The 22,437-nt window shown below is 40.7% G+C and overlaps 1 protein-coding gene across 3 annotated transcripts in view; it reads right to left on the reverse strand.

Moving 5' to 3' along the window:
- Nucleotides 1-1,053: 1,053 nt before the first annotated feature.
- The window catches only part of TMEM260 (transmembrane protein 260), a 67,513-nt gene continuing 46,129 nt past the window's right edge, over nucleotides 1,054-22,437 (reverse strand). For 2 of the 3 annotated variants that reach the window (XM_021701485.2, XM_021701483.2), the window contains exons 11-16: nucleotides 21,915-22,086; nucleotides 18,148-18,296; nucleotides 10,646-10,822; nucleotides 9,094-9,147; nucleotides 7,286-7,376; nucleotides 1,054-3,362 (exon numbers count right to left, since the gene is read on the reverse strand). In XM_021701485.2, coding sequence (XP_021557160.1) covers nucleotides 3,108-3,362; nucleotides 7,286-7,376; nucleotides 9,094-9,147; nucleotides 10,646-10,822; nucleotides 18,148-18,296; nucleotides 21,915-22,086 — 898 coding nt within the window. In that variant the 3' untranslated portion in view covers nucleotides 1,054-3,107. The remainder of the gene's footprint in view (nucleotides 3,363-7,285; nucleotides 7,377-9,093; nucleotides 9,148-10,645; nucleotides 10,823-18,147; nucleotides 18,297-21,914; nucleotides 22,087-22,437) is intronic. The other variant, XM_021701484.2, reaches the window with a different exon arrangement.

Genomic DNA, 22,437 nt, shown 5'->3' on the forward strand with positions numbered 1-22,437 from the left:
TCTCAAGAAAGTGTACTAGTAATGATGCCTGTCCATTTGAGCTTTATTTTGAGTCATAGGACAAAAGCATTTGTTAAAATGGGACCTTTGAAAGCCACAAAGAGAAGAGTAGAGTCAACAGTAAGAACGGAGCATAGCTCCCATCATGGGCGTGGGGCTGAGGGTGTGTGTGGGGGGGTTGTCAGAGGGCACGGAGCCTCGGTCCCTGCACTCGTGTGCGCCAGCCTTGGGGCCCGGCAGGAGGGCACCGCAGCTCAGGGAGAGTGGCTGGCTTTGCCGGCTCCCACTTGCTCCTCAGGCCAAAGTCCAGGCAGAAGTTGGCCTTGTGGGGTTCCTGTCGTCCTGCCAACCCGCGGCACTCCGGGGACATTGCTAGGAGAATCCTGGCCAAATCCTGCATGAGAAGTCACCTCCTTCACATGTTCTCCCATGTCAGGGGGTTAGACTAGAGGAGACCCCTTCTGTCAGCGTTTGTGGTGTTCGTGCACCAGCCAAGGAAAAGGAAGAGAAAGAAAGAGAAAGCAACCTCTTTAACCACACACAAGAGAAAGGAAAGAATGCTTCAGAATAGCTGATCTGGGAATGAAGCCCAACGTGCCCAAGTCAGCTCAGCTTGCTGTTTTTTGCATGTACTGAAGGTTTTCAGCAATTTAAATAATTACGATCCTATTGACTTCGGGCCATCATATATGTATCAGTGCTTTCTCAAACAGAGAGTGGTCCAAAGCCACTGTTCACAAAGTACCATACAGAAGAATCTATGCAACCTTTGACCACAGTCAATACACGAAGTATATTCAGACATATATACAGAGCGCCTCCATATAGACACAAATGTAATAGGCAGGTACCCTCAAAAAGAGGCCTTCACTTGCCATCCTCAAGGCCATCAATAGGAAATCTTCCTTTCCATAAGGTCCTTCCGACGCCACGTGTATACAGATGCCCAAATGCATATTCACGCCCACGTACCTACTGATGCTCCGTCACCTCACCCATGCACGCAATCTCTCCTGAACCAAGAAAAACAACACATGTCCCGGGAATGTTCACTTGAATTTTATTGTACTTTTCCTCTTTAAGAAAAGTGGAAATCCAAATCCAAAGAAATCTCACACGATTTCTTTCAAATGGATAAGCTTAGACAATTTATCAACGCTTCCTTAAATTTTTACACCACCCCGAACTCAACAGGTTTTTGTTTTAAGGTAAACCAGGTTTTTGGTTCTTCCCTGTGGAGAAGTTACTTTCAAGTCAGTGAAAGTTCTTGGCCCATGATGAAAAGTCTTTGCCAATTAGTACTCAACAACTCCAATTCATTTTTTTCTGGTTCAAGATGAGTAGGAGCCTAATAAGGCTGTGATAAAAGGGCAAAAGGCACCGAGAGCCAAAAGCGGATTAATGAGCTCCTCCATTTATTTGTCTTCCTAACAGCTGAACTGTTACAACTATTGACACTCTTCAAAAGGTTCCGCTCTGAACCCTGTCCAGGCGCTGCAGGCTCCAATGGACATCTTCAAATCCAGAGAATGGAAGGGCAAGGGCTTCCCCTGTGTGATGCCAAAACCAACAAAGCCCCATGGATCAGGTAATGAAACTTCAGCTTTTCCCCCTTTGAGATTTATTTACTGGCAGCTGACAAGGGGCAAATTCAGCTCGAATTGTGCAGTCAAGGCCCTGTCAAGCTTTGAGAGGCACCCTTGTCTTGAAGCACCTTCATGACTGGCATTTCACTCAAAAGCCCTCGGCACTGGTCCTTAACAGCTTATGACATCACAAAGGACACTCCAGACAGATGCCTACATGGCATCCTGCAGCATTTTAAAAGAGAATTAGTGGTTTTAATTATGGTCGTGGTATGAAAGGGAACCATGCAAGCTCCGCAGGAGACCTTTGATCAGACCCTTTTGCTAGTACAATGCCACGGAACTGTGACTATTCCTGGTAAGGGGCCTTTTCTTGCTGAATGACTCACCAGTGATCTTTGAATGCAGACAAGCTTCTAGCCCTCCCTCTTCATTAGTGAGCATTTCTATACAGGGGCCTATATAGCGCTTGGAGTCTAGGAACTATACAATTGGGGGGAAAAGAATCCCTACAGATTCTGGCCTCTACTTAGGAAGTGCTGAAGGACTCGGAGTGACTTTATTCATTAAAACAGGTTGCTATTAATTAACTGTCATAATAAAATAAAGAACTATTATTTGCATTTCTTACTATGTTCTCTTTAGTAATATGTATAAAAGATGCTTGTAACAGAAATGAATTTATTGAACCACTTCCCCATCCCCCCCCCCCCCCCCCTTTTTTTTTTCCTCTTTTTTTTTGCATTTTGGCAGCAGGAGCCTACTAATTATTGGGCCTGGATTTATGAGCCCAAACAGAAGTAAAACATAAATATAAAATTAACTAAGGAAATACAAAATCCTTTTTATTTGCCACTTTATGCAACTGAAAGAAAGCAAATTAGCAGCTTTATTTTTTAACGATTTCAGAGAATTATCAAAGACAATAAAACTCCCAACTTTTTTCAAAATATTCACTGGGTTGGTGTTTAGCTTAAAGTGTGAGATTATGTAACAACCAAAGCTACTTAAAAAAAAAAAGTATTTTAATTTGAAGCAGAGCAAGGTTCACTTTTTAAAAAAAAAAATCGCTTTTGAGAAACAGAAAATGTGTCTTTGGTCTGGTATTAATATTTTATGAATTTAATCTTCAAAACTAATCCCAATAAGCAATAAGCAATCTTCAAAACTGATCCCAATAAACGATTCACAATCGATATTTAAAGTACATGAAAATAGCCCATTCTCTTCTAGCATCTATTCAAGCAAAGTCATTAGGTGAAAGACAGAAGAAGTAGGAGGGTTTTCTGGAAGGTTCTCACTGAAATGCTAAGTGACAAGGGATACATAGAATTTGCATATGTAGCACATCGCAATCACTCAAACACCCCACTGAATAGTACTGCTGTACCCTATCTGGGAAATGACTGAGTCTTCAATTTTTTTTTTTTTTTTTACAATTTTTTTTCTTGGAGGAAAAACTTTTGGACTTTGGAATTCTGGAAGCTGAACGATGAGCAGGTTTTTTCACATCCTGCTGCCTCAGACATTTTTCCTATTTCTCAGACTTTGCAATTCCTTTCTCAGGTGCTTTAGAACAACGAAAATATCAGGCAGCTGTGGATCATTCCGTGCTTTCTGAGTGTAGAGACGGAAGTGTCTGATGGTTTCAGATAACAAGACTTCAGGGTCTGCACCTCTTTCCCGAAGGCGTAACATCCGCTCACAAGCGATAGCATAGTTCTTGTGCCAATTCACTGGGTGTTCCTTTTGTAAAGAGACGATCTCCTTATAAAGCTGAAAAACAGCAAAGATGTTGGTATTCCATTGTTATCCCCTGACTTTTTTTTAAAACACAGAAAACACAGAGGAATTAATCACACAAGAAGGAAAATCCACACAGCCTATAGTAAAAATCGAATCGTTGCTAGGCCATGCAGAAAATGCAAGAATGTGACTGTAACTATTACAGTGGCAGGAGGCAAATGTGCTTCATCTAAAACTGCTTCTGGGGTTTTTCGGATGTTGCAGAGGGAACCTAAGACACACTGTGTCAGGACAAAATGCTCTTCCTCCAGAAAGATGTTCTGGGAAAGGGATTTAGTTCTAATTCATGGAAAGCTATTTACTCAACAGGCAGAAAGGCTGAAACTCTAAATTTAGCCGTTGGAGAAAAAAAAAATAGCTTTCTTTAGAAAACTGCATGGAAAAAGAACTGGAAGGAATTTAAATTTTGACCCTCCTTTTCACATAAATTTCTCTCTTCATTAAAAACAGCAGCAGTAACAATGGCAACCATAAGCCAGCTCAAACAAGTCCATCATCAAATAGGCTGGGCGTAAAAGAATTTAAGAGACATCCTTAGAGCGAGATATTAAAAATCTTCAGGGCGCCCTATAATTACAATTTCGATAGTTAACATTTTGCCCACAGAAATCAGGAATTTTGTTTTGCAACATCAGAGGTCGTATGAATTTGGACAGAGTTTGAGTCTTTGATACTGAGTTTTCCAGGGAGAAACATTAAAATTTAACAAATAAAGCAGAGCCAAATCTGCACAGTGGAATACTAGACTTGCTTATGTGGAAATTCCACAGCCTTCTTGGGGGCTGGCAAATTGGGAGTCGGATCTGCAGGAACGTGAGGTTGTCCACAGACTCGGCGAGCGCACAGAACAAGGAACGATGCTTTCTCGAGGGACAAAGGGCTTCTGCGGTTAGAACTGTATCCATCACATCATTCAGTTGAAAGGGACCCAAGCTACTAGCTATTGCCCCAACTTCTACTCCAGGGCAGATAAATGCATCCCTACCTAACCTACTTTTAAATAGCATCCACAGGAAAAATCCCAGAATTCATGTTCCATGTCTCATTTCAGTATTTAATAAGTGTCAGTCTTCAAGCTGGCTTTTAAAGCAGTTTCCCCCTTCGCTTCTTTCCCTCCAGAACCAAGGGAACAGTCACCTCGCGCTTGCATGTACATCAAAGCTCTGAAGCTAGCCTCCTACTCTTCCGTTCTCTCAGTCAAATATCCAGTGTTTCTCTACCTTTCCTCGTGGTCTGTTTACTCTACTATTGCTTCCCTTCCCGAGCGCCCCTCCGATGAGGGATGTGTGTGAAGTGCACGGCGCGCTGCCAGGCACAGAGCAGGCACTCAGGACTGTTCAGGTTCTTTACTTTCCCAAGTGTTCGAAGTCCTACCAAGTTCTGGAGTTCAACACAGAGGCCAGCCCTTCCCCAATGGCTCAAGAGAATGAGAGGCTCAGTCGTGTCCTCCCCATTTTATAGTCTCTAGCTATCGGAACAAGCATACTAGCCGTTTCTAGAACACTTTGTTACTGACACATCGTCAACTTATTCGGGGTAGCCCATTAAGCCACGTGTGCTGTATCTTAAGAAGCCGGTCATTTCTCATCACGTGGCACTGTATTTCCTCCTCTATGGGTTACTGTGACATTTGTCTTAGCAGACTCTATCCTATTTACTGGGGACACCCATTTATCAAATGTATTCCTAAAGAAATAGGGGTATTCCCTGCTCCCCCACTACACCTGAACTTAAGGTCCCCCGAACTTAAAGTTCTGTATGAGCTATTGAGTGGAATACTATAAATAACAACAAAAATGTCTTACACCTAACAAGAATGTTCTTGAAAAACCAGTACCAGGGAGTGGATTTGTGTGGACCCATCAAGTATTTGACCTTATATGTCTTGCAAGCAAGGTCACACCTCTGGAGACACATGCAAAGAAGAGACCTATGGACTTGTGTCCACTGAAAAGAGTAAAGTTTACAGGCCCAAAGGGACAATAAATCCGTGAATCAGCTTCAGTACTGGCCTGGCAAATGACCACGGAATGGGTCACTGACGAGAATATGAAATAACAGTAAGCCTCAGATTTCTCCCCACTAAATACTGCTTGTTGTTCACACAGTCACAGGGTATTAGAGATGAACGGGCTATGACATGACAAGGACATGAGAGATAATCGATAAAGCTTAAAGTCTACTTTTATTTTTAGAAGAAATCGAGGCCTGGAAAGATGAACTGACTTACAGTTGGCAATTAATGGTGCAGCAGGCCTTGCACCTGGATCTGCCAACTGCCAGACAGAACTCCAGCTTGCGGTCTCCCATAATCCATCCCTTGCTGTCCCCGAGTGGGCACCTCGGAGGGTTCTGCCCTTGTCCCTGTGGACTGTCCTCCCTGGCCCACTCTCTCACTACTCTGCCCCACCAGCTCCTTCCGATCTTTCAAGATGACACTCCAGGGACGTCTCCTCCGAAGGCTCCCCTCCCGTCCTCACCGGCCCCTCTCCAGGAGGTGGATGCATGTACAGCCTGCTGTTCCTCACGGTTCCTCTGCAAACCCTTTATGTCTCTTACAAGACTAATGTAATTGATGACTCTATCTCCTGTCTCCCTCTGTAGCTGCTACCTCTTGGGTAGCAGGGACAATGCTTGGTTGTCTCCACCACAGTACTGGGTACAGACTGGGTGCTCAAGAAATGCTCTGTGAGTAAGTGAATACATGAATAAACAATGAGCCCATGACCACAACATTCAGGAGTAAGATGAGTCGTACTGATGGGACACAGTGCGATGTGGACTTAGCACTAAACCAGCGCTGGGTGAGTAGCCCCATAGCAGTCTAGCGGTGGCAGGGACACCTCAGTTGCTCACAGAGATGGCTCCGGGGCTCGGGGCTCACTGGTCCTTGCCAGGACATCTGTTTCTTAGACAGTAGGCTCCCAGACGGTCTCCGAAGGTGTTTGAAGAGCCCAGGACTATGAATCGCAGAAAAGCAGGGGCTCGTTACAACAAGGCAACAGCAAGCCTCTGCTCCATCCTCCTGTTCCCCACCAGCGAGGACCACCTGCACCAGAGCCACTCTCCAAGACCCTTTATCTTTCTCAGGAAATCCCAACCAGCCACGAACCCATCGCTTCAAGTGAGGCGAGGAGCAGGACGTTTGCATGGAGGGCAACCTGTTAGAACTTGTTTGGTGGGGGCTGTGTCCTGTTCCAATGGTTCCCTATGGGTTTCCTGTTGTTGTTGTAACAAATCACCACCAACACAGTGGCTTAAAACAACATACACATATTATCTTACACTTCTGGAGGTCAAAATACATAAAATCAAGGTTTTTGTAAAACCAGCAGGGCTGTGTTCTTTCTTGAGGCTCCAGAATCTGTTTCTTTGCCCTTTGCAGCTTCCAGAGGCTGCCTGGACTCCCCCACTTGTGGCCCCTTCCTCCACCTTCCAGGCCAGCCACCCAGCACCTTTGAATCTTTCTCTCTGCCCTCTGCTTGCATTATCACCTCTCCTTCTCTGCCTTGGACTCTCCTTCCCTCCTTCTTAGAAGGGCCATGTGATTACACTGGGTCCACCTGGACGATCCAGGATAATCTTCCTACCACAAGATCCTTAACTTAATCACACGTGCAAAGTCTCCTTCAGCATGTAAGGCTATCCGTCCATTCACAGACTGTGGAGATGAAGATGTGGGCATCTTGAGGGAGGGGGTATCATCAGCCAACCACACCATTTACTTTAGACATTATTTGTGGTACACAAGTAGTTTTCCATTTATACTGCTTTATAAAGCCAAATAAGACTAGAAACGACAAAGTAAAAACTCTACTGTGATACACACTCCCCATTCCAATCACCACCACCTTCCCACCAAACATATTTATAGATACAAAAGTGTAACGTACGTTATACGCGTGAGTGTAGAGTTGAGCCTTCACATTTGAAGGTATGTTCGCGGTTTCTGCCAGGTTAAAGATGAAGAACGGTGTTTTCATCCTGGGAATTGGGGCGGGGGGGGGGGGGAACCTTCATTAAAATCATGTTGTCAAATTCCACATTTAAAGCTATATCTGCCAGATTTCCCACCGATAAAGAACATACAAAACCCTTTATTATATACTTTTTCCTCTCTCATATTCATAGAAGTGTCCCCGCTGCCAACATGCTGCATTCACACTGCTTGCCAAAGCTTTTAGGAAAAAGCTTAAGTTCATCGTCACGATTATACATCAGATCTCCACCAGATGTACGTCACTGTCATGCGAGAGCAGCTGGGAAGGGGGGTACTTGCTGAGTTTGTCAGCACAGCCCTGGAGGTACCCATTACAATGGCTCATGCCATGTGTGACTGGTTCCTCAAAGGTAGCTAGACTCTTTGACCACATGAACACATCCAAATTGTCTTCAGCAAACCCATTAAATCAATACCTGCCTGAATAATGACCTGCTTTCTTCTTTTATGTGATTTCTTCCCCAGCTTTCCTACATTCAATCGCAGTGAAGAATTGTGCAAACATACGGCGCATCTTTGATCAGTTCTTCAAAGCAAGTGTTTGTCCCTATAACTAGGCTGATCACTTGCAATATGCTGTTTTCTGACTTTTTCAAGAACACTGCTGCATAAACCGCAGTACGGCTATTTTTGTAATTGCTATTTTGAAGCTCTATTTCTTGGCAACTTTTTAAAAACCTCCTTAAACTTACGTAAATCCCTTATATCATAACTCAATCCTCACTGCAAAGCAGTCTCTGGCTCAGAGTGGGCCCCCTTCCTTCCCTGAAGGAGGTGCTTCCCTTGTACTTGGTCTCCCCGTCTATATGCCACTGAGGACTTTTATATTATATTTAGGCCAAAGTCTGTGAGTGTTAGATATTTTAAATATTTTATTTATTTTTTTTGAAGATTTACTTATTTATTTGGGAGAGAGATTGAGAGAGAGTAGTGGGGAGAGGCAGAGGGAGAGGGAGGGAGTCAGACTCCCTGCTGAGGGTGGAGCCCCACGTGGGGCTCGATCCCATGACCCTGAGATCACCACCCCAGCTGAAACCAAGAGTCAGATGCCTAACTGACTGCACCACCCGGGTGCCCCAGTATTTTGAATATTTTAAAATAATGACAGGAACCAAGAGCATCCACAGCGTCCCTGTGAAGTGTTCCATACAGGAACAACAGGAAAGTATAGCATCTAGCACACCTGTATTCAAATCTCTTTTAACAAGTCCGTCTGCTCCATTAGACTGTGAGCTCCTTGAGGGTAGGAATTGTGTTGTATTCATAGGTGTAGCTTCCAAACGCGGCATGGTGTCTGGCCTCTAGGAAACACTGAGTAAGTGCTTACATAATTAACTAGCACATTACCCATGGATTCGGGGCCTTATCAACTTCTCCTCAATCACTTTGGTTTAGTTGAGGCAGGAGAGCATCGGAGCAGAGCAGTGTTCCTGGGTGGGGCAGACGCAAGTTCCAGACTCTCTCACGTGTCGCTATTTGGCTTTGGACAAGTAACTTCTCTACCTCCAGTTTGTCCTTTTGTAAAACGGGGATAATAGCGACTTCTTGATAGGTTTACAGGTTGTTTTGAGGGCAAAATGAGATTATGAATGTACAGCAATCAGCACAATGCCTCAAACAAAAAGACTGCTCGTCAATGCTATTTTATTATCACCACTGACCCCAAAACAGACTGCAAACACAAAAGTGTGGGCTAGTCACCTTGCTTGCCACATCTCTTCGTCGGCCACAGATTCCCAAGAAGATGGATCAAACCTGCAGTTACAAGAAAACAGTGACATTTTTCTGCTGGCTACGTTTATTGCTACGGACATGTAATCCCTGTTTATAATCTTACAAGGCAAATAAAATAGGTTGGATCTTGAAGGACTGATAGGGACCGAAATAATAAACTTATTCTCCTAGAGAAATCTGATCGCTAGGAATTTGAGCATTTGGTAAATGTGTTCTTAATCTGCATAATGAGCCCCAGCGCTCCATGGGAGTGGACGAAGGATGAGTGGGAAGAGGCTGGAGGCATCTGAAGAACCTGCTGTCCCTTAACAAGTGCTAGATGGGCAATGGGACAGAGGCGAGGCCTGGGTCGCTCTACGGACATGGCCAAGAGCCAAAGAGCTGGGAAGCAAGGCGGTAAGCCTGAGAGAAGGGGCTCCTGGCTTTGCTGACATCATTGCTGGAGCAAGGATGCCATCACAGGGCACTGGCTGAACCATCTGCTGAATTTTTCTTTCTCTTAATTAGACTTTCTTATTATGTGTCTCTTTTGATAGAATGGACATAGTGAGTGGTGCTGGGTACTTGTACTTTGGTCAGCTGCTTGCAGAAAAGGTTATATTCTTTCTTTTCTTTATTTTTTTAAGTGAGTTCTATGCCCAACATGGGGCTCAAACTCACAACCCCGGGATCAAGAGTTGCATGCTCCAATGACTGAGCCAGCTGGGTGCCCACAATAGATTATTTTCTAACTTTTCCTCACCATGGTCACCGAGTGCTTTGATATAGACCTACTTATCCATCTCTGGTTGGTGCAATGTGGTCTGTTTGCTCACGAATGGATCCAAAACCCCTTTGTAGCATTTTTCATATCATCTTGCCTGTTCTTGAATTATAAGCAATAATTATCGAATCTTTAAATAATCCATAACTTAAAAATAGGCAAGGGAGGCACATTTCTATAGATGGTGACTCAGTTTCCATATGGGAGAGAATCAGCTCTGTAGAGATGCCTATTGGAAGACTGATCATGCCCCAAACAACATGAGCAGGCTAATGACGAACAACTGTGAAGAACGAGTTACTCATCACAGGCCAGTGTCCCCCAGAGAGAAGTTATCTGCCATTCCTGAAGAACAACAAATAGGGTAAGTTCATGCATTGTGCAAATTATCATGGGACACAGTACCTCGTAAAGCTCTACTGCAGTTAATAGATGTCTTCCACTTTCAGGGTGCAAGACAGAGGATGACAGACAATACGGCATCACGAGAGTTGGAAGTGGAAGGTGCCATGCCCCAAATTGTTTGGAAGCCTACTCAACCACAGCCCCCCTTGCCCTCCCATCTCCCTACTGTTCTTCAAACACGAGGACAAGAAATACATGTTCTCTATTTAATGATTTGCATGGGCAGCAAATAACTAGTATTATAGTATTAATAACTAATACAAAAAAATCAAAAATATGCAGGGCATCTCAAAATTTAGTAAGCACACAAAACCGCTATGCTCTGATGAAAAATACAGCTGCTGTTCATACCTTCCATATTCTGCAGTCCAGTTATAGATATTTCTTGTAAGTTTAATCCACTCCTCAGGGTTGAATACAATCTCTGAAGGAACTAATTTGTCACAAGAGCCCCAAGGCCACAGTGAATAGTTCTTTTTCCAGGTTGGGTCACCTTCATGAATTCCTATGCAAACAAATGTTTTTTTTCTATTGAAAACAGAAAAATACATATATTTTTAATTCCAAGTTCTAAATGTTAATAAATACAATTCACGAAGGGTCATTTTTGACTCCTTAAACTGTTACCAATAAACCATTTGCAAAACCTTCTGGTTTATTTAAATCTTTCCTAAACGTGCTGTTTAGAATTTATATTAGTGTAAAAAAGCTATCTGGGGAGATTTGGGGGGGGAAGTTAACAGACATAAACGATAAAAACCGATTTGTTCATAACATTGTAAGAAATCACTTGGGGACAAGCATTGTCAGAGTGACGGTTTCTGTGGTCCTGTCTCACATGTAAACAGACACTTTATTTGACACCTTTTTTTTTTTTCATTTTACAGGTGGAAATATAAGGCTGCATTTGTTTCCCTACTTAGAAGTAATGTCTCCTTCCTCAATTCCCATTGCACTTTATTTTTTGTCTCTTTTATCATTATTGTATTGTGCTTATTGTTTCCATTCACAAATCTCCCCGAGTAGCCCAGAAGCATCCTGAGGATAGGCTCTCTATCTCTGAATTCACTCTGAATCGCAAATAGCACAATGCTTAGCTAATTCACAATATTTGCTGAATCAAATTAGTTAGGTTGAATAAACTATTAGGAGCTTTGAATCCTGCAAAAATTAGGAATAGAAATGGTTTAAATAAGCTTGGTTCAAACTCACTATAATTGAATAGTTCTATTCCAATTTGTGGTGTATGCCTGAGTAGCAATAGCTAAGTGGGGAGGTCAGGGAAGCATATTAGAAGAAATTACTTGAAAGTAAAAAACTTCATGAACTTTGAAACAAGATACTTTTGGCTTAGATTTTAGATTTTCCCCCCTCATTTATGACCTCTATGATTTGGAGGAAATTACTTCACTACCTGTGTCTAGTCTCCTCGTCTGTGAAATGGGTATAACCCATTTAAGATTAAATGAGGCATCTGGTACAAAGTACAGTATTCGAACATTAGAAGAGTTCTGGTTCTGGGGAAGATGGAGTAAGCACACTCTCCCCTGTCTCTCCCACTGCATACCAGATTTCCTGGACAGAATGCATGGAATCTGAGGACTCTGAAAAGTAAATGGTGTAAAGAAGGATGGGGAGAGACACCAGAATTCTAAGTTCTACCAAACCTGTGGTGAGTTTTCCATTTTTCCCCTTCCAGTATTGCCTTGCCTGGACTCAAGGGAAGCATAAAACCCGGAAGTACATACCAAGTGAGGACAAAAAGAGCTCCAAGAAAAGCCTGGGGAGGAGGAAAGGGAACTCTGTGGAGAGCAGAGGAAATGCCCTGGCTTGCCCCCATTCTCTTCTTCCCCAGGCCCCAGGCAGTACTGTGCCGGCAACAAGGCAGCAGTACGACGTGGGCTGGTTCCCACAGTTTGGAGGGAAAGGAACATTGCTCTCTAATCAGAGGAGCTATGGTTGCAAGAGCTGGGAGCAAATCCTCAGGGCTCTTTACCTCTCTGTGTCCTCTGGCAGCCTGGTCCCACATATAGACAGTCACAGGAAGTACATGGCAGAAGAGGGAAATTAAAGAGCCAGTTTTCTGCCCAGAGAGCCAGAAAGAAAGCTCCAAGGAGGGGGAAGGGCCAGGGTGAAGACAGAAAGGAGGGAGGTCAAGAGAGCCATCCCATAAAGTTGTGTATGAACTCCTGGCTTATCTCTGAGCTCAGCATGCATGGATCTGACCCTTAGTAGACTTTGAGAAATGAGCCACTGGACAGATGGCCACCCAGGTCCCAGACTGGGTAATGGGCAGCACACACAGGGATTGATTCAGATAGCACTGCAAATGCTTTGAAAACAGAACCAACACTGGAACTGTAGGCCTCAGACAGCAGGTCAGAACTTGCAGCCTGAGATTTACCTGACTGAAGGTCCGTTAAACAAACACAACAAACAAAATACCATTCTCCCTAGGATTTAAATAAGGCCCAAATGTTCAAAATGTCCAGGATACAATCCACAATTATTTGGCATATGAGGAACCAGGAAAATGTCAACTCACAATGGAAAATGCAATCAATAGATGTCAATTCCAAGATGACACAGATGTGAGAATTGTCAGACAAAGACTTTAAAATACCTATTATAAGCAGGCACCAACAAGTAAAGGCAAGTACTACTCTTGAAATGAATGGAAAAATAGAAAATCTCAACAAAGAAATAAAAGATATAAAAAGGACCCGAATGGAAATCATAGACCTGAAAAATACAATGATGGAAATTAAAAATTTGCCAGATGGGCTTAATATTAAGTCTGGAGAGAGAGAGAAAGAGACAGACAGCTGGCAGGCAGTGAACTTGAAGACAGATCAAGAGAAATGATATAATTTAAACCAAGAGCAAAAAGACTGAAAAAAAATGTACAGTCTCAGGCACCTGTGGTCTAATGTTCAAGTCATCAGAATCCCAGATGGAGAAGAGAAAAAATGTGAAGCAGAAAAAGTGAAGAAATAATGTCTAAAAAGCTCCCAAATTTTGTGAAAGACACCATCTTACAGATTTAAGAAGCTCAGTGAACCCCAAACAGATTAGATTCAAATCCATGCCCAGATACACTGTAATCAAACTGCTAAAAACTGAAGACAAATACTCTTGAAAGCAGCCAGAGAAAAACAACACGTTGCACACAGAGAGCAATGATTTGAATGACTGTGGGCTTCTCCAATAGAAACCATGTAGGTTAAAAGGATGCAAAATAACATTTTTGAAGTGCTGGTGGGGAAAAACAAAACAAAACAAAACAAAACGAACAACCCAGAACTTCCTATCTGGAAATACTCTTCAAAAATGAGGAAGAAATAAAGACATTTTCAGATAAAGGAAAACTAAGAGAATTCACTGCTAACAGTCTTGCCCTAAAAGAAACGTTACAGAAATATCTTCAGACAGAAGAGAAATGATACGAAAGGACAAATGGACTATCAAGATCAAAAGAAAGGCGACGGATCTGGTAAATATCTGCATAAGTATCTTGGACTATTTTTTTCTCTTAAATTTAAAAATGTATGTATGACAGTTGAAAACAAAAATTATCGCATGTCTGATATAAGATATGTGACAACACAACCAAAAGTGGGGAGGTTAAAGGGACTTATATGGCAGCAAATTTTCTATATTCCACTTGAAGTAGCAAAATATCAATCCTGAGTAGACTGTGAAGAGTTCAGTATGTATACCGTGATTCCCAAGATCAACTGTAAAAAAAAAAATTTACCAAAAGACATAGTAAAAATCTCAATAAATAATTTAAAATGCAGTACTAAAAAACCCAAATTTTCCAAAATAAGGCAGGAAAGGGGGAGCAGTGGGCTAAAAACCAGAGGGAACAAATTGGGAGCAAATCGTAAAATAGTAGACATATATCTAAATATGTCAGTATTTACATTAAATGCAAATGGTCTAAATACACCAATGAAATGATAGTGTCAGAATGGATAATAAATATGCTATCTACAAGAAACCCACTTTAAATATGATATAGGGCGTTAAAAACAAAAGGATAAAAAAAGATACACTATGAAAACACTAATCAAATTAAAACCAATAAAAAACCCAGAAGAATTCTTTTTTTGTAAATACAAAGAAAGATGCAAATGCCACTCAATGGCATTTTCAGCAACTATGAGGACAACTTGACATTTATATGCCAAAAAGAAACAACAATAAAAAATCCCCAAGAACCTTGTCTTAATCCCCTGCCCCTTATGAAAAGTAACTCAAAGTAGATCATTGATCTGAAATGTAAAACATAAAACTATTAAACTCCTAGAAGAAAACATGAGAAAATCTTTGTGACCCGACATTAGGCAAAGAGTTCTTGGATGTGACACCAAAAAGTATGATCCAAAAAAGAAAATAAGTATGATCCGTAAAAGAAAAAACTGATAACCAGATTTCATCAAAATCAGAAAACTTTTATCTGCAAAAGACACCTCAAAGAGAATAAAAAGTCAAGCTACAAACTTCATGAATCACATATTTGACAAAGAATTTCTACCTAGAATAAAGAACTCTTAAAACCCAAGAGTTAAGAAAACAAACAATCCAATAATCCCATCCATATTCACACACAAACTTGTACATGAATGTTTATAGCAGCTCTGTCCCCAAACTGAAAATAACCCAAATGTCAAATGTCTCTCAACAGGTGAATGGATAAAGAAGCTGTGGTACTACACCTCTACAATGGAACACTACTCAGCAACGACAAGGAATAGACTATCGGTACACACGACTTGGATGGATGTCAAAGGCATTATGCTAAGTGCAATATGCTGGCGTCAAAAGGTTACATACTTTATAAGTCCATTACATGACATTCTGGAAAAGGTAAAACTATAGCAATGGAGAATAGACCACACACAAGGGAGTTTCTGGGGTCATGGCTCTGTTCTGTATCCTGACTGTTGTGGGGGTTACACAAGTGTATACATGTGTTAAAATTCATAGAACTATACATCAAAAAAAGATAAATTTTACTTCATGTTAAAATAAAATAAAATAAAATAGTAAGTGTTAATATTAGCTTCCTTCCTTTTAAAAAGTACCCATTTAGAGAGCTTTCATATGATGCTGATGGTTCAATGCTTGGGGAAAAAAAATCTCTATCAAGTGCCTTTCAATTGTTCATGTCCTCTGACTTAGTAATTTCATGTCTGAGAATCTATCCTAAGAATTCAAACTTCTAGGGCGCCTGGGTGGCTCAGTTGGTTAAACGACTGCCTTCGGCTCAGGTCATGATCCTGGAGTCCCTGGATCGAGTCCCGCATCGGGCTCCCTGCTCGGCAGGGAGTCTGCTTTGCCCTCTGACCCTATCCCCTCTCATTTGTTCTCTCTCATTCTCTCTCTCTCAAAAAAAAAAAAAAAAAATTTAAAAAAAAAAAAAAAAAAAAAAAAAAAAAAAAGAATTCAAACTTCTACTTCCTCCAAAGAAAAACTATACACACAAAAGTCATTTAATGTAGTCTATAATTTTATGACAGTTAAAAATTAAGATATGTTAAATATCTACTAATAGTTCCATTCCTCTATGATTAAAATATAGTACATGTACCTACGAAAAATATTTACAAAAAGTGTGTAAAAACATTAAAAAATGGTTTTATGATATTTACTGAAAAAACAGGATTCTTCTGCTTTATGCTTTCAATTTTGTAAAAATATGCACTTTTGATTTATTTGTATTTCTGAGTGATAGAACCCATATTTTTTCTAGTTTAAAAAAATAATTTCTTATTCTATAATGAACAATGTTACTTTTTAAACTAAAAATTTTATTTAAAAAACTGATACCAATAAGCAACATTAATCTTGAGGCCTTGGTTAATCAGATTAATAAAAACTGATGGCCCAGAAAGTTTATCACCATGCTATATTATAATAGCCAAAGTCTAGAAACAACAAAAATGTCCAAAAATAGAATATTTGTTAAGTCATCGTGCATCTATGTAAGAATATTAAATAGTCAAGAAGTGACGGTAATAAAGGCACTTTTCGGAGTACATGGGGAAATGTTTATGACATGATATTAGGTGAAAAGAAACTGAACAGGAAACTAAGTATGATCCCAGCTAGCGCAGTATGAGTGTGTGAGAATGTATGTGTTCGTGTAAGTAAATAATTGATGGTACTGAATGGAATTCCAAAAATTTTACCAAAATGTTAAGACTATGACAGCTGTCTTAAAGACAGATGCTGCTCTTCTTTACACCAGAGTTTCCAAGGAGCATTCAGCATTTCCATAACGAGGCCAGGCCTCAACCCCGTCTATGGGATAACGCCCTTGACAATCTGGGCCCCGCCCTCCCTGCGCATCGTCCCTTCACCTAGCCCTCTAAGCCCTGTGCTCCACACTTACTGGGCCACCCCCAGTTTCCCTAGAGCTCAGCCAGCCCTTTCCAGGACTTCACACAAGCACTTCCCTTGAATCAGCCTTCTCCCGCCCACTTGGCAAATTCCTACCTCGTCCTTAAGTCTCTAACATTTTGTCCATACCAACACTGCCATGCTTCCCGGATGACAATGTAATTATCCGCTTCATACGTCAGGCACCGCCCAAAACCCTCCCTGAAAGACTGCAACAGCAAGAGGCCATGCCCAAGCAGCCGTAGCTTGTATAGTTGTTGGGGCATCTTGGCCACTCAATATTTATTAAGTAAATGTGGAGTGAATGCCCCCAGGCAGAATTAATTGCTTCTTCATCCATGCTCCCAGTTAAATCATCCATTCAGTAAACACATATTGAGCTGGGTATCACACTTGACAAAGCTTGGCTAATATAGAGCCCATTATATTATAGCGAGTTAAACGCATATCTCTGTATAGATGCAACTAGATTGTGGTCTCTTTGAATTTGGAACTGAGTCTCACTTTACTGCCAAGGCCTAACATGAGCTGGAACATAGTAAATCCAATAAATGTTTGTGGGGTTGAATTAAATAAAATTCACCCAAAAAAATGCCTCTTTACAGATGTTAATGGCTCTCGATATTTTATTCCAAAATAGAACAATTAAATGTTACTCTCATAACACATTGATATTGATTACTTATTACTTCATGAGCCACAGTAAACTTCAGCCTCTGAACACCACAAGTACCACATTACCATATTCTTAGTAAGGGATAATTTAACTTTGGAATTTAGAAAGAATTTTTCAAGTTCCCTTTATAAGAGAATAGAAATTACAAAACAAGTCTTCTTCACACTCTGGACAATCCAAAGCACTTCATGGCTAGGAAAAATGTTCAACACTATACCACTGAAGGAGTTATTCATTCTTGACCTTAACTATGAATAATTTTATATTCTTAAGTACAGAATTCACAATTCTCATACGTTATCTCGGCCAGCGTTAACTGTAGGTGTTTTTCTTATTTACAAAAATGCCTTATCCTTTATAAAAAAAAAATCCTTAAGCTATTTTTATATAGTGATTATTCCTGGAAAACATTTGCTTTACACTTAAAAGGGGGCCCTGGTGTTGATCGGGGGAAGCTATAATTGCTTGCGATCCACCTGCAATGATTTCAAGTAGACAGGCACATCTCCAATTTCTCTGAGTTGTACTAAGATCTTATTTGCCATTCTTGTTAATCTGTCTTTATTTTTCCTTTACCCAGAACAATAACATTTATTTCTGCCTGGCCTCATTTATGCACAGATATTCAATTTAATTACAAAGATAATCTCACCGGTGACAGGGAAATAGGTGTAGAAAATTGGTCTTTGGATGAGGCACAGCTGCTACATAAATAATTTTAGAAAAGCTTAAGATTTTAGAAAAGCTATTATATGAAAAGAATGCTTACTGTTTATTTATTTCAAGAAAATGATAAAGATTAAATGTGACCATTCCACCAGGTAATATTCCTTCCACAGGATTCCACCGGTCTCCAGGAAAGTTGACACCTGGTAAATGCTTTGCCATCTTGGGTAAATACCACTCATAAGTCATCATCTATCAGAAAAATAACAAATGATGTCATATTTTTTATATACTTCTTAAAAAAAAATCAGGTTTATCGAGTACAATGAAAAAGTTCTACGACGTGGATATACTCATTAAACATTAACATCACAACTCACATCCGTGGCACTGACTTCTCCTCTAATGACTTAAACCTTGGATTTCATTTCTTAAGCTGTGACTATTATTGGTAACGTAAGCACCTGGTTTGATCTCACCTCCGTGCATCTGGCGGACTACCCAGGATGACCTTTCCCCATTCTCCTAGCTAGAGAATGTGTACCCAACTTTCAGACCAAGCTGAAGTATCACTTCCTCTGTGATGCCCCCCCCCCGTCCCCCGCCCCCACCCCGGTCCCACAGCAGAATGATATGCTCCTACAGCACTTTGCACCTCACCTCTGCCACAGCTCTGACCCTACTCCTCGCTAGCCTGTGAGCTTCTAGAAGGAAGGGACTGTATGTTTTCAGCTCTGTGCCTCTGCACCTGGCACGGTGCCTGGCATTGAATGGTTCGCAAATTCTGTTTGCTGAAGTGAAATGTCTAAGGTGGCCAGACTAGAAGACCTGCGTGAGATACAAAGATGTGTCATTATTCTTTCGCTCACCATTTACTCAAGAAACAAGTATTGCTCACCTGCAGTGAAGAAGATAAAGTCTCTGCCCTTGAGAAGCTCAATGTATGATCATCTAGACCTCAAAGAGAAAACCCCTTTTGGCTAAATTATCTGAATTTACTAGTATGTCCAAATTAACTACATATCCTCACATGTTCTTTTGGTTAAAATAAATCATTAATATCCGGAAAAATCACTTTTTCTTAATTCTATACTTATCTATACTTTTATATGTACAGATTTACTTTTTTTTTTAAGAAAAGACTCCTATTTACATTTTCAAAGCTTTGTTAGTTTAGATAACATCTTTTGAACAATTATGCTTATGTTTTACTTGCTTTATATAAGTAATTTAACTAGGAATGACAAATTACTTTTAATCTAGGTGTACATTATAAATACTCAAAGATAATTACTGCATTAGATTTTATTAACCAACAGTTTCAATTCTTGGGGATATTAACATTAATTCTATACCTTCTATATGCTATGACCTCAATATTTCTCATATAATTCTCATAGTAACTGTACTGTGTGAGAATAATTACATTAGACACTGCTGATTGTCCACTGAACAGCTAATACCCTCCTCTTCCTCACTCACACAATCCTGACTTTGATCAGGTCCCCCAGGGCAGCTATATGCTTGCGTCTGGTCTTTCTCCTTTGCTAGAGTGTAGTTTAGGAATGGGCATATGACCCAATACTGGTTAGGGGGACCCGAGGGGAGGTCTGCTAGGGGATTCTGGGACACATGTTAGTCTCAACAGAGAGAGAGAGAGAGAGAGAGGACGGTGGGGGGAGAGAGAGAGAGAGAAGAGAATGGGAGGGGGGGGGGAAGGGGGGGGAAGGGAGGGGAAGGGAGAGAAGGAGAGAGGCACTTTGCTTCACTTTAGGCTGTGATGTTTGGAACTGGGCATTCAGCAGTTCAAGATGGATGTAGAAAAGTGGCCCCAGAGCACTGACATCATTGAACTGCTTATATTATCCATCCTAAAACCTCCTATCTTCAGACTACTTCTTATGTGAGATTAAAAACCCCATAGTTTAAGCTACTCTCAGGTATTTTGTTTCTTGCATTCAAAAGCAACCTAACTTATATGATGATCATTTCCATTTTATAGATCAGGAAACAGAAGCTCTGAGAGGAAAAATCATTAGCCCCGCGTCACACATCCTGCAAGTGACAGAATGAGGACTTGAATTTAGGTCTAATTAACTTTGAAATCCAGCCTTCTCAATGATAGTTGCTGCCATCCTAAACAGTATTTAAAATCACGGTGGGATACCATATTATCAACTAACAGCCTAGCTTTTGTCAGAAACTAGACTGAAGATCAAATTAATCAATTTGTATAGATGACACAAACGCAAACTGCTTATAAAAATGTGTAATTTGCAAATTTCCCTGTATTTACAAATCCGTTTATATGGTTTTCTTCCAAAAATTCGAATTACTCATTCATTCAACAAAATTTATTAAATATTGTGCTTAATAATTTGCTCAAACTATAGTATTAAGATTAGTATCAAGATGAGGAATTTCTCTTTCCCTGATGATTGCTCTAAAAACACCAGAGATAGATTTGTTCCCTTTTAGGTATTTTGGTTTAAATTATAAATCTTATAGCTTAAGTACATTTCTTCTTTTCCAGAAGACCGTTTTAATAGACCCGGAAATTTTCACAAGTCCTCTCCAAACATATTTTTGTCGTAAGACCAAAAAGTTTACAAAACACAAATTCTATAGCAGAATTGTGGTTAATAATTTGTTTTGAGTGAAATGTTTCCTCACCTGCAGTATGACTTATTTTATATTCAACCTAATGTATTTTAATCCTGGGACCAGTGGGCAGTATTAATTTGAATGGCTGGGTTGAAAGAACGTCAACGAACTATTTAAAAATAAATTTACAATACAGTACTTTCATGGTTTGTCATGTGAACTAGAGACCTAGATTATTATTTGATTCTAACACAAAAAACACCAATTCTTAAAACATTCAGTTTAGATGAGAAGGAAGCAATTCATATGGCTTATACTATTAGTTAAAGTAAACAAAAGAACATGATATATATTCTATCTACGAGTAACTGGGAAACCTGTACCAATCTGCCATTAAAAATTCGTTTAGGGCGCCTGGGTGGCTCAGTTGGTTAAGTGACTGCCTTCGGCTCAGGTCATGATCCTGGAGTCCCGGGATCAAGTCCCGCGTCAGGCTCCCTGCTCAGCAGGGAGTCTGCTTCTCCCTCTGACCCTCCTCCCTCTCATGCTCTCTGTCTCTCATTCTCTCTCTCTCAAATAAATAAATAAAATCTTTGAAAAAAAAAAAAGAAATGCAAAGTTCCCAGCCTCAGACACTCTGGGGTTAGGGCTCAACAGTCTGTATTTTTAACAAGCCCTCCAGATTGTGATGCTCAGTAAAGTCTGAGAACTATCCATCTGGTCTAAAAGTATGTGCCACTTAGATGGGAACAGCAGCAGCAAAAATAAAGACACATGCATTTAAAAAAAAAAATCAGGGGCGCCTGGGTGGCTCAGTCATTAAGCGTCTGTCTTCGGCTCAGGTCATGATCCCGGGGTCCTGGGATCGAGCCCCGCATCGGGCTCCCTGCTCGGCAGGGAGTCTGCTTCTCCCTCTGACCCTCCTCCCTCTCATGCTCTCTGTCTCTCATTCTCTCCCTCAAATAAATAAATAAAATCTTTAAAAAAAAAAATTCGTTTAGGGGCGCCTGGGTGGCTCAGTCGTTAAGCGTCTGCCTTCCGCTCTGGTCATGATCCCAGGGTCCTGGGATCGAGCCCCGCATCGGGCTCCCTGCTCGGCGGGAAGCCTGCTTCTCCCTCTCCCACTCCCCCTGCTTGTGTTCCCTCTCTCGCTGTGTCTCACCCTGTCAAATAAATAAATAAAATAAAAAATAAATTCGTTTAAAAAATAATTGTTTTAAAGTGATTACTGTTACTATAGTCTAAGTATATTTCTTATATACTTACTTCCTGATCCACTAGTGAAATATCTGGTCTCAGTCCCTCACAATAATGCATGTAACGGAGAGAATTGCCTGGCAAATCTCCTCTGAGTAAGATAATTGCATCACGAGGCATAGAGGCTAGAAGGTTCTTCGCAAATTTATCAATCACATAGTTGGTCCTTTGGTCACAAATGCTAAATAAAAGGATATGGAAACATTAAAATAGCAACATACTGCTACAGTTTTAACAAGAATGGGTTTATTTTCTGCTGCAGTCTTTTCCCATCACACACTCTACATGTAGTGCTTCAAAGTATTCTAATTTGTATCTTCTAAGAAGATGCATATATTTGAAAAAAGAATGCTATCATCTGAAAGAAAAAGAGAAGGGACTAATTGTGCAACTAAATAAAAATCAGTGTACTGCTTTATTTCTGGAATTTAACATCATTTCTATAAAAAGGGAATTGGTTAGTGCTCAAAAATAAGTCCTTTTTTTCCCCACCTAAAAGGACATCTAATTTCACTAAAAAGAAGTAAGGCTT

This window comes from Neomonachus schauinslandi, chromosome 9 (assembly GCF_002201575.2).
Source record: "Neomonachus schauinslandi chromosome 9, ASM220157v2, whole genome shotgun sequence".
In the NCBI taxonomy this organism is placed as follows: Eukaryota; Metazoa; Chordata; class Mammalia; order Carnivora; family Phocidae; genus Neomonachus; species Neomonachus schauinslandi.